The 18,434-nt window shown below is 42.5% G+C and overlaps 1 protein-coding gene across 3 annotated transcripts in view; it reads right to left on the reverse strand.

Moving 5' to 3' along the window:
• LOC122993537 (ephrin type-B receptor 1-B) overlaps positions 1-18,434 on the reverse strand; it is a 163,150-nt gene that overhangs the window by 108,149 nt on the left and 36,567 nt on the right. For all 3 annotated transcript variants that reach the window (XM_044367785.1, XM_044367784.1, XM_044367786.1), the window contains exon 2: positions 254-318. In XM_044367785.1, the coding sequence (XP_044223720.1) occupies positions 254-318 (65 nt within the window). The remainder of the gene's footprint in view (positions 1-253; positions 319-18,434) is intronic.

Raw genomic sequence — 18,434 nt, forward strand, 5'->3', positions numbered from 1 at the left:
ACAGAGAGAAAATAATACCCATAATAGAAGCTACATTGGGCACTACTTAAGTCTATACTCCCATCCTGCCTGCCTTCCTGCCTATTTGTCTGTCTGGCTGTGGATCTCTGTATGTACACTGTGTTTCATGTTACGCATCTCCCTTCCAAATTATCATCCTCCAAACAGAAAGAGTTTGAATAGAAACTTCTGAAACTGTTTTTTTTTTTTTATTTTACTCAGCATGCGTATGTGTTGGCAATCACTGACTCACCCCAGAATTAGGATATGCTGTCCAGCCTAGTTCAGCTGTGGCCACCCGAGTGTCCATCACGGTTTCTGCAGCAGAGAAAGAAAAAAAAAGAGAGAAGGAGAGAAAGAAACAGTGGTTAGCCTCAAAAAAGCTATTTTGAGTATCATCCCACAGAGTTGAACTGCATTCAAGCCCCAGTGATCACTTGACACTATCATCGATGAACAGAAAGGAGATGAATCCTTCACAGCATTTCATCCATCTCTGCTAGGCTCTGTTAAGACAAGAGACATGGAAACAAAACCTTGGCACTTTGCTGCAAGGAATGTCTGAGCCTCTGTCATGCTGTTAAACGCTGAGCTTTGTACTGTGTCCTCTCTGTGTGAGCACGAAACTACAGTATGAGCATCCTGTCTTTGTTTGCGCTCGTGTGTGCGCATGTATTCGCACGATATGCAGCCGTTTGTGGAAAAACGTGTGGATATTTTTGTGTTTGTGAGTCTCTATGCTGAACTTTGTCACATTGTTTAGCCAAAGAAAGCTTCACACATTCAGAGGGAGCCATTCTAGTATGTTTACTCCTAGTGGGAATGTGGCCCTAAAAACTTCTATGGGAGAGGTACGGGAGGGGCACACAGTGTATGTGAGAGCTTTAATGAGAAGCAGAAAAATGTCTTTTGCTCCACTGTTTGTCTGAACATTTGCACAAAATCCCCAAATAGATAACTATATGGTACATTGGTTGCAAACAAAAATGAGACAACAAAACACTTAACCTTAGAAAAAGAGTAGCAATTCAGCTCAGATTCAAATTGATCTCACTTTGAACTTATTACAGAGGTATTACACAAGGTGTCATATCTGGCCCCATATATGTGAAATATATATGCCCCCCCCCCCCCCCCCCCCCCCCCCCCCCCCCCCCCCGCTTCCTCCCCCCTCCTTCCCCGCAATCTCTCTCTCTCTTTCTCACTGTAGACAAATAAGTCTGGCAGCTCACTCAAGAAGTTTGTTGGCCCTGTTCTGATTAATATCTGCCTTGTTGGCACACTGACTGAAATCTAGAAACCTGATATAGCTTCAGGAAAGAAGAGAGAAGTATGGCACCATGATCCACTGGCCTCTCCACTCTGTCTCACACACACATACACACACACACACATACAGATTTATAGAGTGATGGACTAGGTGACATGTTGGCCTTAGCAGTGTAATGATAGATTCATAATTTTCCCTGTAACAGACAGTTTATTCTCCAGCCTAAACCCTCAATCTTACTGACAGTGAACCAGGGCACATTTCACATTTTTTTGATTTCCCACAGACACAACATGCCCTCAATTGTTTGTTGTGTCCAAGACAGATAAAAAACTGGGAGACAGAAGAGTGAATGGTATGTCTGGGTGATGATCTGTAGTAGATAAGCAGGGTGTGTGGGAATTTTCGGAAGAACTGCGATTGCTGTTTTCTATGGCTTGGACATCATCCACTATCACAGCAAACGGTTGGCTAGAGACACCCGCACACGTTGTTGATAAGGGAGAAATCTCACTGATTAAATGCAAAGACACAGCCAGCAGACGCTACTCTCGTTCAAGAAGAGGTCCCAGCCCTCCGTGCCTTCCCTGTACCTACTCCTCCACAGGAAACACACACCCGCAGCTGTTGCTTATTTGGAATCTCACTGAACTTGCAGTGATTTAGAAATCATTCCAAATGATGGAGCACTCGAAGCCCGTCATCTGCAGTTCAAGTGGTCTTGCTAAAAAAACAAGTACACTGAGGATGAGTGACAAGCCATCCGTAGGAAGGAATGAGGTCTTTCATTCTCAATCTCCACTTACTGGGAGAAACTGTCCTCAGACATGAAACCAATTAGCCTAGGTAATTCTGCTACACACACGCAAGCTCTCACACATAGACAACATTAAGACACACACACACACACATAGACAGAGGCTGCACGTGCACACACTCTCACATTCACCAGCCAACTCAGAGAGCAATTTTCTGTGTACACCTACAGTGACAGCCTTGTTCACACCCAGCTTCCATCACAGTATTTCAATTTCCCTAAGATCAGCCTTGCCTTGTCTAGTTTCCACAGCCAGCCAGCTACAGCCTGCCTGCCTGCCTGTGCGACTTGCTGTCAGCTGGGGAGATAGGAGCATGAAACAGCCCTCAGCGCCAGCCAGCATTGTGGGGACTGCCAACCCTTTCTCAGGGGAAATCACAGAAGCTTTAGTCAAATCACACAGGCACTTGGTAGGCCATTTTCCATTTCCTTTTAAAAAGAAAGGAGGAGGGAAAGGGGCGCAAGATGCAGAAGGTGAAGACAAAAAAGGGTCAAAGGCCCATGGGAGGGATGGATGAGCCGCATCATACGACCTAATGTCTAACATTAGCAGAAAAGGAGAGTAGCAGATGAGTAAATGGAGTATGCTAAGTGGTTATTAGCAATGGGGTGGGGCTCACACAGCCTTCATGCCACAGCTCACACACCTGTCCACTGGCACCAGGGATTTGGAAAATGTCCCTTGTGTATGCGGATGTGTGTGAGTTTTAAATGAGCTGTTTTGTGGACCATTCATCCATTTAATCGTAAGTGGATTTGAAGAGTTTCATTTTAAAATGAGCTACCTACATTAATTAGAAAAGCCGGCTCTTTCAAAATTACAAGAGGCACATTTTGGTTTATTGCTGAAATTATAAGTCCTATGACCGAAGCTTACAAAACAATTAGGTTTTCAGAGGAATGAATCAGTTATATATATAAAAAAGCTAAAACTAACTAAAGGACTGTTGGTCCATTCTATGTAAGAACATATTTCAGAAAAAAGATACAAATTAACTATTCAAAAAATTATGCTATAAACTTATTAATTTGCCTTTGAAGCAGCTGGGACACTTATTTTCTCTGATTCAACTCTCCTAAATGTCTGTGGGCTCCAGTGGTTTTAGCCCGTGTTACTCCTCAGCTTAGACAATAAAACCCTCATAAAAAACAATTAGTCCACCTTTTCCCTGGCTCTCTTGTTCTGATGGCAGTTATATCTGACCACACATCCTGTTACTCTCCTTTCAGTCATTTGGAAGACAAGGAAAGACACCAGCTTGCTGTAGTCCCTCATGTTTGGAGGGTAGCCCAGAGTGTTTTCTCCTGCATTCATATTCTGCTATGTCAGCTCCACCTGCAAGCTCCAATAAATTAAACAGCCAGGTTCACTAGCAGTTCAGTCTGTGGGAAAATTATTAACACAGAGAGCTTAATGTTGACTATGTAACCATGGCTCATAAATCTATTGGAAAACAATAGCTTGTAGGTGTCAGGGTAGCTGGCCTTAAATGGATTCAAAGAGCCGCAAGGCTGAAGGATGTATTGTGACTACATTGCAGAATATTAGTTACTCTAAATCATACAACGGATGTGGGTTGGCTCATTGTGTAAGGCTCATTCAAGCTGATGCCCTGCCAATGTACTAGTAAAAACCCAGAAGTCACAAGCCCAGCTAAAACCAAGGCTAAACCAAGGGCCTACAGCTTCCAATACTGGACAGCACAGCTCCCTCTCATTAGCAGAAAGTGATAGATCAATACCAAATGGTAGGCTGTTTCCACAGATAGAGAGAGAGGGATAGAGAGAGGGAGGGAGAGAAATTATAGAGCAAGAGACTGCATTAAACATTGATGGGGCCCTGCGGTAGAGATCGATAAGGCAGCCCTCTTCACACAATTACACGTCAGCAAGCAGACGCATGATACATCACATAGACACGCATGATTACATATTGCTAGCACTTGGGCCAAAGAACATCTATAGAATGGGAGTTCAGAGAAGAACATACAGCAGGGATGGATTGTCCAATCGCTTCAACCTCTTTGAGCCTTTATGTATGACTTTAATTCTACAGTTTGCAAGTCAGAACGGCAACATGTCTATGTAATTCACCCCTTTGTGGCCTGTCTGTGTGATTGTATGGCTGTTGGTCGATAGAACATGTGGTGAAGCGCCTCTCTGAAGCTCCCTGGCTCCTTAGTCAATACTGCAGACAATTCTCTGCGGATTTCCCTTCCCATCCATCCCATAACACATCTTTTCCATTCATCTATCCTTTAACCCCCTCCACTACGTCCTCCTGTTCAAGGATGCTGGTACACTTTGTAATTCAATGAGACAATCATGTCCAGATGCTGAATGCTAGGCTGAGAGGGCTTTCTCTTTGTGATTATAGCAACAAACTGAAATAAGATCCGAGGGCCTTGAACATTATTTAAGAAGGGCCTATCTTCTCTCAGAGATGGAATCAAGATGGGAGGACAAAGAGAGAGATATCGAAGGGAAAAGACAGGCAGAGATGAAAAAGCGAGAGGAGAAATCAGCGGGATTGAAATGAGCACTTAACAATGATGAAGCCCCATGGTAGCCTGCTGAGCCTGGCATCTTAATACAGGGCTGAAAACAAAGTGACAAACAAACAAGAGTGAAAGCTGCTGCGTCTCCCAAACTAATCAGCCGTCCACTCGGGGGATTTATGAATAAAAAAGAAACATTTTTGACAGAGTGAAGTATTTTTTGAAGAAATCGAGTGGAAATTTCTCACACATACAGTCAACTTTCAGTCACAGCACCCTGGGCAATCGCCAAAAAAAAAAAAAAGATCGTTTACTGGATTGGGAGTTAGGACCAGCTTAAGTCCAGCACTGTTGACAGCATTGAGCTGATTTTAAAACTAGGAAATGGGTTTATGGCCTAGCGCTGCTTCAGGGTAAAAAAGAATACGAGAGAGGTGATATCTCTGATTGAGTCACCGTGTTCAACAGAGAAGACAATCCTTGCGAACACAGACGCTTTTCTAATCTGTACCACACTAAAGCTGTGTCACTCATACTGAAGGGTTTTGCTTTAAATAGAAGATACAGAACAGTCAACAGAAATACATCAAAAGAAATATGTTACTTCTATGTCTCCCCGCAGACAGAAATGACAATGTGGCTGATTTGAAAACTGAACAGAAAATAATCTGCCATCCTCTGAGACATTAGCGCAGAGTGATGGGATACACAAGTCCCACATCACTGAGCCACAGACAGAATTAAATGAACAGGCTCACAAATGACTGATCACACACATGCAAGGACACACACACACACACACACACACACACACACACACACAACTGTATTAACAGTGTTCTGGGCTCGCAGTCAGAGTTAAAATAAAATTTTCTGCTTGAAAGAGGACCAGGTCACTATCAGAGACAAGAGAGAAATCCAAGAAAGATGTGAGGAGACGCAGAAGAGGTAAGTGACAGAAGCCAAAGTGAGATCAGCAGCAGATGTTAGGTAGAATTCCTCACAGGAAAGTTAATACACATGCAGTATCTGCAGAAACTGATGAAATTATCCTTTCATCACAGCAAGGTGACATTCTCCTGGCCTCACACATCTGGGATGCCATGTCGCATAAAACTTAAGATTCAACCTTGCGGCACTTGGTGAACACCAACACTCTCGTTCCCCACTATTACCGGTTTGTAATAGAGTTGCTGTGGGAGGGAAGCAGGAAAATACAAGAGCCCACCCTGAGGCGGGGTTGGCAAACATAAGACAGGTACACATGCAGTGAGTGCACACACAGAGGCTGGTAACGGCAGACTCATGCATCTAATCATATCTTAGTGGTCAGTCACTCACTCAGCTATTGGTGTAACACAGAAACAGCACATTTATACATAACCCCTCACTTCACGTCTCTCTCACTTTCTTCTTTTCCTCTCGCTCTCTCTCTCCCTTTCCCTCCCCTGGTCAGGGGAGAGAGGTTAGGCACATCATTTGCATTCATTAACATTACATTAGCAGACAGAGTGATCTTTAGAAACCAGGCTGCTGGAGAGTGTCATCTTTAATTCATCATAACCCCACCACCCACCCCTCTCGCTCCCTTTTTACCGCTACCTTCTTCTCCTCCCTCTTTCTTCTAGCACTCATCATTCCCTCCTCTCCCTCTCTCCCCTCTTTCCTTAATCCCAGCGCATCCCATCTCCTCCTCTTCTCTGCGCTGTTTCTTCACTCTCCATTTACCTCTGTCTTTCATCTTCTTCACTCTTCCTCCTGTCTATTTTTTTTTTTGCCTTCTCGCTTCCATTCCTTCCCCTTATCTTTCTTTCTCTCTGCATCCTGTTAATGACAGGCTACAGTTGGGTTTGATTTTTCTTCCTGTGTGCCTTCGGAGCAGGGTAGGAAGAAGAAGGGACACACCCAAAAACACACATATGCACATTTCAGCCTTCTGGCTGCATCATGCACCTTATAAGATTCAGTCTGGGAGGTAAGACAAAGTGGGGATCACTAGGCTTTACACATGGCTCTGTGGTGTGACCCTATGGCCTTGCACTAATTACAAAAGACATTGGGCTTCCAATTAAAGGACTCATCCTCAACACACTCACACAAACAACTTAAAAGCACAAACGCAGACATATGCACTTCATATTTCTTCATTTTCTAAAGCTTACATATAGCAAGCAAATGTCTAGCTACTATAGACCTAACACAAATATTCTCTATGTGGTGCATGGATGTATATGCATTCACATGCATGTGTGTGTGGACATGCATATGTAAATGTAGTACAGTTAGTACAGTTTTGTATGAGAGTGTCATGTATGCACAATATTCTTTAAGCACACAGTGTTGGAACTGCAATTGAGCTTATTACGCTGATACATAAAACAAGCACTGACTGGATGTGCAGGTGAGGAAACCAGTGCTCTTCTACACTTTAACCATTACCAAAGACAGATTGAAAGAATCTAACAAAGAATTAGTCCCATATGGGTCACTTAAAACAAACAACCTCATTACTTTTAGCGTAAGAGCAAAAGATTTCCAATGATTCTTCGTCCTCCTCTGCACAAAAGAGGAAGACAGTAAGGAGCAAACATGGCTAAACCACACAATGGAATGGCTATAGAGTTTATGCTAAACACAGATCAAGGTAGGCTGAACAAATCAAAAATATTTCATACACTAAGTATTGCTTTTAGGCCAAACAGTGAGTTTATTGATATTTCCATGAAAAGGTTAAATTATATCAACATAATCTGGCAAAAAACAGTGTTCAGCGTTCTGACAGAGGATATGCCATTTCAAAAGTCTCCTTTTCTCTCTACTCCTGACGCACACAGCAGAAATATGATCACCCTCCATGTAGTCTTTTGGAGTGAGCCTGGCTGTGATGACACCGCTTAGGGAATTCTGCAGTTACTTTATTAGAGCATCATTTAAGGTTTTCTTTTACCCTCCTCCTTGAGAGTGGAAAATGCACAGGGCATATGTGTGTTCATATACAGACACAAGCATGTGGATTTATTATACACACAATCACTGACATGTAGCTTCCGGCCAGATTTTCGCAAGCTGTTCAAGATTTGTACTGTACATCAGTGCTATTACAGTAACTTACAGTATCTTGAAAAATCTAAATATAAAAAAAATTCTTTTTCAGCATAAAATTTTGAGCAAGAAGAAAAATGTTTATGTCATGAGTATTGAACGTATTACTGTGCAAGGTTAATGCTTACATACATACTTATCAGTTTGCCAAACACGTAGTGGTGAGAAACTCAATATTAAACTATTCTACATACCTCACAGTAATGAGCCCAGGATCTGCTAAGGTTTGCTGTAACAGCAGACCAGCAGCAGTGACCAAGCAATAATCCAGATGGAAGCAGACTTAGCCTCCCCCAACCATCACAATACTCATTACTGCTGATATTACCTCAGCCAGCCTGTCTCCTTTTAAGAAACCTGGCAATTTGCTGCAGTAAAATTAGGTAATTACAACTCTTATCAGGCTCCTCACCTCACAAAACAGCATTTAGAGAGTGGGAGACTACTCCCCAATGGTTCACTGGTTGTGGAACAAGGCTTTGGCTGGCTTCCCAATCATTCAGCCACGCCCACCCACTGTCATTTATTCTCTTTGCAACTCCAGCTCATACCCACTCTCCAATAAAAACAAACAGAAATTTGACCACTTTAATGACACAACTAAAATAAATCCTCGATCAATGCCCTGAAGTAAAAGTATAGAATAGCTGACATGAACCATGATGGCCCGATGAATAGGGAAAAAAATGCTCCAAGTACCAAACTCTGTGTTTATGTTGGAAAGCTAACACGGAGAAAATGGCAATGTAATTTAACCTTTCCCATAAGGAGAATATCTTTACAATGAAAGTCAATCCACTATAGCTTTGACATTTCTAAACTTCACATATTAAAGTTAGCCCTGACTTTGCCCTATCATCACTTCTACTGGCTGGAGACACGAGCAGACTGACAGAGAAGAACCGTGTCCCGGTCGCTTTGGGAATGTGTGAGGCTGACATTTAGCAGTATAAGCTATAGCTAATGGGCTACGCGGGGTGAGTTAAAGCATCTTTGTTTCTCAAGCAGACCAGGAATACTCACTCAATTACTTCCCACTGCAGTCCTTCACTCTAATTAAGACAGTAAGGGTAGTCATTAGTGCAGTCCTGTGTGTGTGTGTGAGGATGTGCATGATGCTTTTGTATGTGGGGAGAAAAAGCTCTCAATATAAAGTTCAGAAAAAAATAGAGAGAAATAAAGGAATCAATAAAGTTAATTTCAAATATGTGCACAGTGCACAAGTGTCTCTGATGGCATCTCAGTGCGCTTTGCCTGGTTGCATTTTATAGCAACCGGGGGTTAGGAGGGCAAAGAAATAGATCGAACTGACTGTCCTTTTCTGTCACACTGTCACGCACTTGAACTGAGATAACAATCCCGTAATATGTGGAAGCTGTACGGAGGCCAGAGAGAAACAGAGAAAGAGATAGAGAGATAAAGAAAAGGAGGAAAGGGAGAGAAAGACAGGAGTGAGACAGACAGAGAGAGCAAAAGCAAAGAGTACACAGTTCATATGAAGAAAGATACTAGATCAGATATGGAAGGAGTAATTGGAGAGACACTGCAATGGAGAGGGCATCATGTGGCAGCGCCCTGTGTTATCTTATCCAGAAATGGATCTAACCTTAGCTGAACATGAGAGTCACATCATTTCTAAGAAACCACCTGACCCCATTTCTGTTCTGCAGCATGGATGTACAAAGACATGCTCTGTTCTTCTCTGGCATTTGCAATATTTATGAACAGTAAAACACAAGAGCAAAACTGTCTAACCTTAACACAGACAAGCATCACGCTAAGAGCAAAAAAAGGAGATGCATAAAGGGACGAAAAAAGTCCCATAATGCACACACTCACACGAGCATGCACAGATAGACACGATATATGCATGCTCACAACACCCATTAAATGCAGCAGAGCCCAGCTGCTCCTCTTATCACCTCCACTGGTACACCCTCAGAGTCTGACTCAAAATTTTGGGTGGCATTTATCAGACCAATGTGACAATGAGGGAAAACCTGAATGAAAAAAATTAGTACATCTTGTCCTTTAATCCCAAAAAGAATAATTTATTCACCACTGTCACTGCTATTTTCCACTAAGAGGGTAGCTCCGGGTCTGAAAAGGGAAGCCAATGTGGAAGTGACTTAAACCTGCATTCCCTCTCATGGCCAGCAAGGGATGAATCCACTGGCTCCAAAAATAAGTTTGATTGTCTATGAGACAATCAAACTTATTTTATAATAAGTTTATGGACAATGAGAAAATTACCCTACTTCTCATTTTATTTATGACCTCTCTAGTTTCAAGTCCTCTTCAGTACAGCATTTTGTAAATGAGGGTCCCGTAAAGCAGGGTATGCTTTAGGGCATGGCTACGTTGTGATTGACTAGTCGTTACCATGGCAACAATGTTGGTTTGATAACATAACCATGGTGTAACCCCAGATTCACAGAGTACAGGCGTAGCTGTAGCCATTGCTATTTCAGTGTTTTTTCATTGTAACATCAATTGTAACATTTTGGTTACCTAAAAAAAGTCTTCAGTGTCTAGTTGTACTCTGTCATGTGTCATGTGTACCTGTCTTATGTCTTATGTTTGTAAAAGACCATCTTGTTGAGGGTCTTTTACTAGTTGAAATTTTTTCCAGTAAGTTCATTTTGTTTTAATGGTTTTAAGCCTGTTTTTCACTAGCGAAAATTAGCCTTGGCATTGGTTTTATCACAGTTAACCATAGACTGTAAATGCACCGTGCTAACCAAGCTAGCAGCTAGCGTTAGGGACAGCTCCACACTCTTGTCCAAATATGATCACTTCTGGCTCCAAAAATCCAAGATGGCAAACTTGAACCTTCAAAACGAAAGTCCGCAAGCCGATGGGTGATGTCACGGTGGCTACAAGCAATGTACCACTAAAAAGTAGTATAAGTAATACTAGACTGTGTTCAAAGGGGAGAGGCAAACACTACCTAACTTTATCCAATCTCATTAAATGCTGTTGTTAACCATGTTTGGACGCACCACAAAATTGACTTGTGCCTCCTGAATAATTCCCCCATTGGCAGAGAGGGAAACAGACAGGAGAGCGCAGGAGAGAGTCAGAAAGAGAGAGAGTCTTGAGGTTTTCATGCCATGCTCTCCCTCAGTCTTATCTTTGGTAGTAGGAGAATGACCTTCAACCACCTTGAACCCACTGGAGCTGAATTTCAATAAAAGTCAAATTATCACCCGCACCCATGGGGCTTGGGAGAGGCACTAAGTCTGAATTGACTGTGCATATAAGACGATTTAACAGTCATATGGAGGTGTGAGTGAGTCAATCATACGACGCACTTCTTTTTCACACTGAGAGAGAGTCTCGGCGGTGAGCAGTGGTTACTGTACCCTATCAGGAGAGGATGTCACTGGGATGGATCACTGATTGTTTTCCGCGAGCGTGTGTGTTTGTGTGTGTTAGCGCACCCCGGTGCTCGCATGTCTGCGAAAGCACATATGCCAACATGCAATTGGGAAAGTGTTATTCAATTTAGCCGTGTTCTCCCTTGACTGATGTAGTGAGATTCAGGTAATTGATGCCTCAGTTTGGTTTTCCCCAGATGCATGCTTTTCACCACAGGGACAGTGCTGGCTAAGCCGGTATGAGTCAGACGAAAGGCACGGTGTGATCTCACTCCCTTAACCACGAGTGAGGTGTTCTTCCAGGATCAGTTCCACCACACACATACACAAACACACACAGCTTCACCGATGATACACAAAAACAAAGGCAACAACATAGGCAAAGAATACATCCCAAGAGTCTGGTCAAACCATTGGCGATGACGACCGCAGACATTCTCAGGTTGAGATCACCTCTCACTCTCCCTTTCTTTCCTCGCCATCTATCTCCATAAAAATGCCAGTGGTCTCTCTAATGCCTCCTAGCAAACACAATGCTTTCCATTAAAAGCAAGCACTAAATCCACCTTCTTGCAGCATATGCTCACATGCCTGGGGAAGTCTATATATTTTTGGAGATGGGCTTTGTTTCTCCTCCGGGGCTTTGCTGGAGTCTGCATTCAGCAGTGAGGGAGTAAGAGATAGAAAATAGTCCCGAGGCTAAAAGAAAAACTTTCAGCAAAAGATCTGACCTTATAGCATAAGGCTGACAGAGGCGTTTGAGGTTCTCCAATGAGAATCCATAACGAGAAAGAAGAAGGGAAGGAGGAAGGAAAAAGGAGATAATTTTTACCTCTGGGGAGTAAGAGCGAGACAGACCTTTTTGAGTATATTTGTCTGGAGGTCTCTCATTCTGCAATGGAAAACACTACATGCCCTCTCCACGCTTTTTCAGTACTTCTGTAGAGTTAGGGAATGGAGACCGTAAAAAGAGAGAGGCCGATTCTTGTGGCTCCCAGGAAGACTTTGTGTTTGATGTTCCTCCATTTGATGCTGCCGTTTTTATTTCCAACATCAACCTGCCCACTCTTTCCTTTTGTTCCCTTTTTAATCAGTTGTTAAATCTCTGCATCTCTTTCACTCTCTCCTCACCAAGGCTGTCAAAATTGGCCAAAAATGACTTTTGATTATTCCTTCTAAAAAAAATACATAGGTTCTAACCATTGAAATACCTATTTTTGCACATTATGTCCATAAGAAGGCAAACCAATACACAGAGAGACATAACTACTTGTATAGGTTTATTTATTTCAACATAAACATGTCTTTTAAAAGATCTACATACCAACACATTACAAAATAAACAAATAAAATGATGTCCTGTGGTGGTTAGGTAATATCCATACTTCACATCATTTCCAAACAGGGCTTTTTAGGGTGCTTTCACACCTGGCTTGTTTAGTTCAGTTGAATCGAATTCTAGTTCATTTACCCCCTTGGTGAAAATTGTTAGGGCAGGTGTGAACACAGCAATTGCACTCAGGTGCAGACCAAAACAACCTGACCGAGACCTTGTTGAAGAGGTGGTCTTGGTCCGGTTACATACAAACTCTGGTACGGTTCGCTTATGGTATGAACGTGATCCGACCCAACTGCAGGAAGCTTTTTTTGGATTAAAGTTCCCATAGCCAGCTGTGCTGTGCATCATGCTCCCTTCTCCTCTTCAGCCAACTGAAGGCAGCATGTATTCTTTGCGTAACGTGAAGCAACACATTGTTCTCTAGACGTTCCCTTGAAATGAGTTCAAATGTGCCATTCTGCTTGCATATTTTGGCTTGTTATATGGCCCAAACGAATGGGCCAGAATATCCATATATTGCATCGGGTGAGTGCTCGAGGGCACCAGCCAATTTGCTGTGCTAGGGGGAACCAATGTGAACAAATAGTTTTCGTAGTCAGAAACGGCAGATACACCATTTATAAAGCACTTGATTTAGTTTTCATTTATCATTATTCTTATTAATAATAAAATGAATAATAAGAATAAGAAAACAGTTGAAATGTAGCTGCCTCTGTGCGTCTTTCAGCACCACGGAGGTGTGGTGAGAGAGAGAAACAGTGCTATTATTACTGTTTATTTCAGTAATAATAGTAGTACACTTTATTGCTGATAGAAAATATGTTCAAAGAACATTTTACTAGTGTAATCCACCCTCCTGCGTGGAACAAGTGCAAATCACTCCCTCTGCGGCCGAGATGGGTTGTGAACTCTCTGCCATCATTACCACACAGTTGTTGTTGAATTATTCGCTCGTTTCAGCTTGACCTACATTCCATTTTCAATCAGTGAAAGTGATGTTGTGTGACTCCTGTCCGTCATGCAGTGCATTCAGCGCAGCGGTCCAGGCCCATATGAGAACTCGCGAGGCAGAAGTGTAGTAGTGCAGTAGTGCTGTTTTTTTTTTTTGAATATTAACTTTCAAAATCGTATGTCTGTTGTGTTTCACAATTCGATTATATAATCGATTTAGAATATTCGTTGACAGTCCTACTCCTACTCCTCACTTGCCTTTCTCTGAGCCACTCGGAATGCAAAGCCACTGCTCACTGAACTCTTCTGGGAGAGCAAATGTCATTTCACACACATAACATTCAGTCTGTTTTGCCACTCGGTTGGTGTGGGTAATTTTGATCCCATGCCACCCAACCACAAAAATATCTGCGCAAATGCATACACACACTCTATCTGACCTCATCTGATTTGGCATCCGGGATGCCCGGGTACTTGAGCTTTGGCCCAGAAGGCAACCTCAAATGTCACAGCTGTCCAGTGACACTAGTGGGGGGGTGAAAACATCAGCCATCCCTCTTGCCCTCTCAGCTCTTTCAACAGTAGCTATGCCAGTACTAGCTGTCTGCTTTTAGGCAATATCCACCAACAAGCTTAACATTTTTTTTGTTATCCTGCCATTTCAAGCCTTCTGTTGATTGCTATTGTAACAGAGACAATATGGATGGATCAGAGGGTGAGCTTCTGGATGCAATAAGACAGACAGCCTGTGGTTACCCTCTCAGTTAAAGATCTGCCTGCAGAGGTAAGCTGAGAGCTTCCAGGCAGCGCTTTACTCTGCAGCCCCGCCAGATGAGGCTGTTGCTGGTGTGATGTGAGCTGTGCTCCAGGAGTCAAAGAGAGTCAAAGTGCGACACTCTGCTCGCTGCACTACAGCGTCGCAGCTAAAGAGCCGAGACGCCTCGTTAAATATGTAGTGCCACCAACCCACTTCAAGCTGTTCTTTTACTTCACACGTAAGGAGCAGTGGCAGCAAACACCAGCGCACTGCTCACTTTGCACACACAGAAATACACACATTCACACATCCACACATGCACATGTAAATACAGGAAACAAGCAGCTTATACAGCTGTAAAAGCCGCTCCAAGCTGTTAAATTATTCCTCCAGTTGTGTGTCACTGGGTTAGAATAGATGCAGGTGTCTGTCCAGTGTGGGTGTGTGGGTGTGAGTATCTTCTGGTGGGGTAAATAGCTCTGATGGGAGACACAAGTAGTTTGCAGGTGTTTGGAGAGAATAGCACCCCTGCAGGACCTACTGTATTTTGTAGATGAAATGGCAGCAGTGTTTGTGCTGGCGTGAATAAATGCACCTTTGGGTGTGTTGTGTATGTGTGTGTGTGTGTGTAGGAGAAAGTGTATATAATACTTAGCATTTATTTGAAGCTGTTTGGAGGGCAGGGGTGGAATTTACTGTACTTCTATGTGCCAAAAGGTTTAGACAATAGTTAAAACATAGGCAGTGCTTTCAGCCTGCAGTTAACTCCATCCATCCTGTGCATTTTTGAATCTATGTAAATGGCGCACTGCAAAATGGACAAAAACTGGATACATAAGCAGCTATATTGATCCAGAGAAGCAATGATGACTGCAGGTGTTAAAATCATCTCTGCCATCGACCTGCATTGTGTTGGAAGAGGCAGGAGACAGACAGATAGGGAAAGAACCTAAGGGAGGTTCCATTACAAATGTTAAGTAGAGCAGAAAGGCTCTGTTTGTCATGCCTGAAAAAATTAAAACCCAACCCACAGGGCTAAACAGCTCCTTGGCACACGATGCAGATTACATACAAATACAAGGAAGGACACAAATCTCTTTTGTTTTGATTTTTTTGCAAATATCAATACCTGTGGCCATTTTTAGCTCTCTCTCTCTCTCTCTCTCTCTCTCTCTCTCTCTCTCTCTCTCTCTCTCTCTCTCTCTCTCTCTCTCTCTCTCTCTCTCTCTCTCTCTCTCTCTCTCTCTCTCTCTCTCTCTCTCTCTCTCTCTCTCTCTCTCTCTCTCTCACACACCATTTTAAATAAATTTGACCACTGTTATGCCAACAATGACTCAGCTATTTCCCATGAGGATTTTATTTTGGACAGGTGAGAAAACCCTCTGAGGCAGTAGCCCAAAGACCTTCTATTGATACCATACAAATGAGTGGGTCCTACTTTCTTCCAGGCAATTACTGTCCTGATTCAAGTGCAAACATGACTATAATACAAAGGAAATTATTTAAGTGCTAAATTAATAACTGATAATAGGGCTGGCACTTTTTCAGAAATATAAGTTTGAACAAATTATGTGTTCGTTCTCATTCTTTCACATTAATAACCCAAATAGCTTTATCCTTTGTAGAATTAACATTGTGTTCATTCATGAGGCTAACATTATCGTAAGGCAGTTGTATTTTACAAAGCCAGTAGACAGCCTTACCTTTATCCACAACTTTTCTACTTGTGTTGTTATATCCAACACAATTTCTCTCTTGACTTCTCTGTGTCATGATTATCCATCCATCACAGTTTGTCGGTGTTCTTCATTTTGCATAGCAATTGATATTTAGCAAAGAGAACAACAACAATTTACTGAAAGGGTAACAGGGCTTACAATGGGTCAGATGGACAGTGAACTATAAAAAGCAATTTCACTGCTGTAAATATGATGTTTTCTTAAAACTAGGTCACCTATGTAGTAGAAATGTGCAATTATTTTTTACATTGGTGCCCTATGACTACAGAAAACCTGAGAAAAACACTGTAGATTACCCTATTGCTCTAAAGGGGTAAATCCTACAACAACCAGAATGCATTGCATGCAGTCCCGTCCAAAGCTACTGATGGTGTGTTTATGGAATGTAGATGTCTCCATTCTTTCTGACAATCCTCACCAGGCACTGGTCGATGCTGCAAAGCCACTCCAGCTGACCCACCTCTATATTGGCCGTGGCTGCACCGTAGCTCCGGTGGTGGCTTACTCCTAAATATTCTGTTGTGTCCAATTCCACAGCATGATATTTGGCCTAATAAGTTATAACAGTAGTGCCACATCTCTGATCCAACATTATATTGTAAAGCTACTTGTTTTTTTGTATTAGATTCAGCTTTTCTGTCCACCTGAGGCTCAAAATTCTCTGGGTCGTTGTCAGAAGAATCAGTTCTGTCTCTATCGTGGTGCATCTGCTACAAACACCACACCAGCCAACCCCAGACACCAGTCGATGCTGCTAAGCCTCTCTGGCCGCAGTGCCTGTCTTTCGTCTGCAGCTGTATCGCAGCCCTCTGTGTCCACCTTTATATCATGAAACTAGTTTTCTTCCAAATACACTGATATTTTAGTGCCCACTTTTCCCTGTCGCTAACAACATGGCGGACGGAGTGTTACGGAAGACTCCCCTTTTACAGTCCTTGAAGGCACCACTACAAAAAAATGAGGAAAAGTAGATTGTAGTCTAAGACAGATCTCCAAACGCATCACCTGGAGGATTTTTGCAGCTGGAGAAAGAGAGATATTTCAATACAGGGAAAGTCAGAGGAAAGTTGAATGTTACTACCCACATTAGAACCATATGAATCAAAGTGAAAATCGGTGAACACCCCCACTGAAGTTCAAGACACGGCCTGTTGCACTAATTTTGAATTCTAACAGATCATTTTAGATGGAGTATTTATTTTTTTACACTTTCAATTCAAATAAAAAGTTGCAGCCCTACTATGCAAAGGCAATACCATTTAATTTCAGGTTTTACTTACTGTTATATGTTACTAAGGAAGAAACTAACCCCACTTATCAACAGTATGTGTATAACATATTACTCATGAGAGATTGAAAAACAAAACACAGTGTACCTTTGGTCATAAACTCAGTGCACACAGTAGTTTCATAAATATGATAAAGTACAAAACACTGTGTGTGACGTTAGCAAGAACAAAGAGTTCCCACACTATTAGAAAAGGCAATTTTCCAAATGTTTGCCAGTATACACAGTACGTTTCATAAAATGCTTTTGCCCGGGCTTAAGTGTATGCTGAGCAAATATGACTACCATTTCATGAAGTGTTTGTTATCTGCGGTTGTGCGGTTATTAATGTAGATGGGTGTTGGAATGACTCCCAGAGAGTTTTCACACACTACTACTCCTCTTTTCTCCTCCCCAGGGGTGTTGTTAGCCAGTGTGTCCCCTGACAGCTCGCTCCACATAATGAGGCTGACAGACCAAAACAAACGCACATACAGAACATAGGTAGACAAAAAAAAAAAAAAAAGAAGAAGCAAGTAGAGCCAGAGGAGATGAAGAAACGAGGCAGGTAACTCACTATCTTTGGCAAGATGCATGGCTACTGCTGTGGCGGCTGTGGCTAGCTGGTATAAAGAATGAGTCATATCACTGTTTTTTTTTTCTCTGCCTTTTTCATCCACATCCCCTTTTCTATATATCTTTTCCGCCTTTTTTCTGCTACGCTGTACACAAATGCAGTTGGTCACGGCCTCTGTAAAGGCATAGGGCGATAATTGATGGCGAGATAATGCACTGTGCTATCTCCTCTTCCTTTATTCCTCCTTTCCTTCTCTCTGTCTCTTGTTCCTGTCTCTGTCCTTCTCTCTCGCTCTCTTTCTCTCCCCAGGTGTGCTAGTGGCTGGGGCTAAATGATGAACAGAGCCACAGTGTCTGCTGTCTCTAATGGGGACATTATGCAGGAGCATGGGAGTAGTGCTCACATCAGGCTCATAAATCACACACTCCTGTAGAGAGACTCACCGCAAGGCCTCACTGCTCCACTAACCCCGCAATAGATACACACACACATATAAATAGAAAAAAAGCCACTCAGGCACACACACATCCACGTATGCAAACACATATTGAGCTTTTGCATACATTGACACATGAATACAGATAAACACACTCACACAAATGCACATATGCACTCGTGATGGTGCTGCTACTCCACAGCCCATTTACCTGACCTCCAGCATGTAGTCAACATTTGCCATGTAACTACTGGGACACAATTCACTTACATCTGTCCAGTGACAGCACCTCTGCTAACAG

Source organism: Thunnus albacares, chromosome 12 (genome assembly GCF_914725855.1).
Source record: "Thunnus albacares chromosome 12, fThuAlb1.1, whole genome shotgun sequence".
NCBI lineage: Eukaryota > Metazoa > Chordata > Actinopteri > Scombriformes > Scombridae > Thunnus > Thunnus albacares.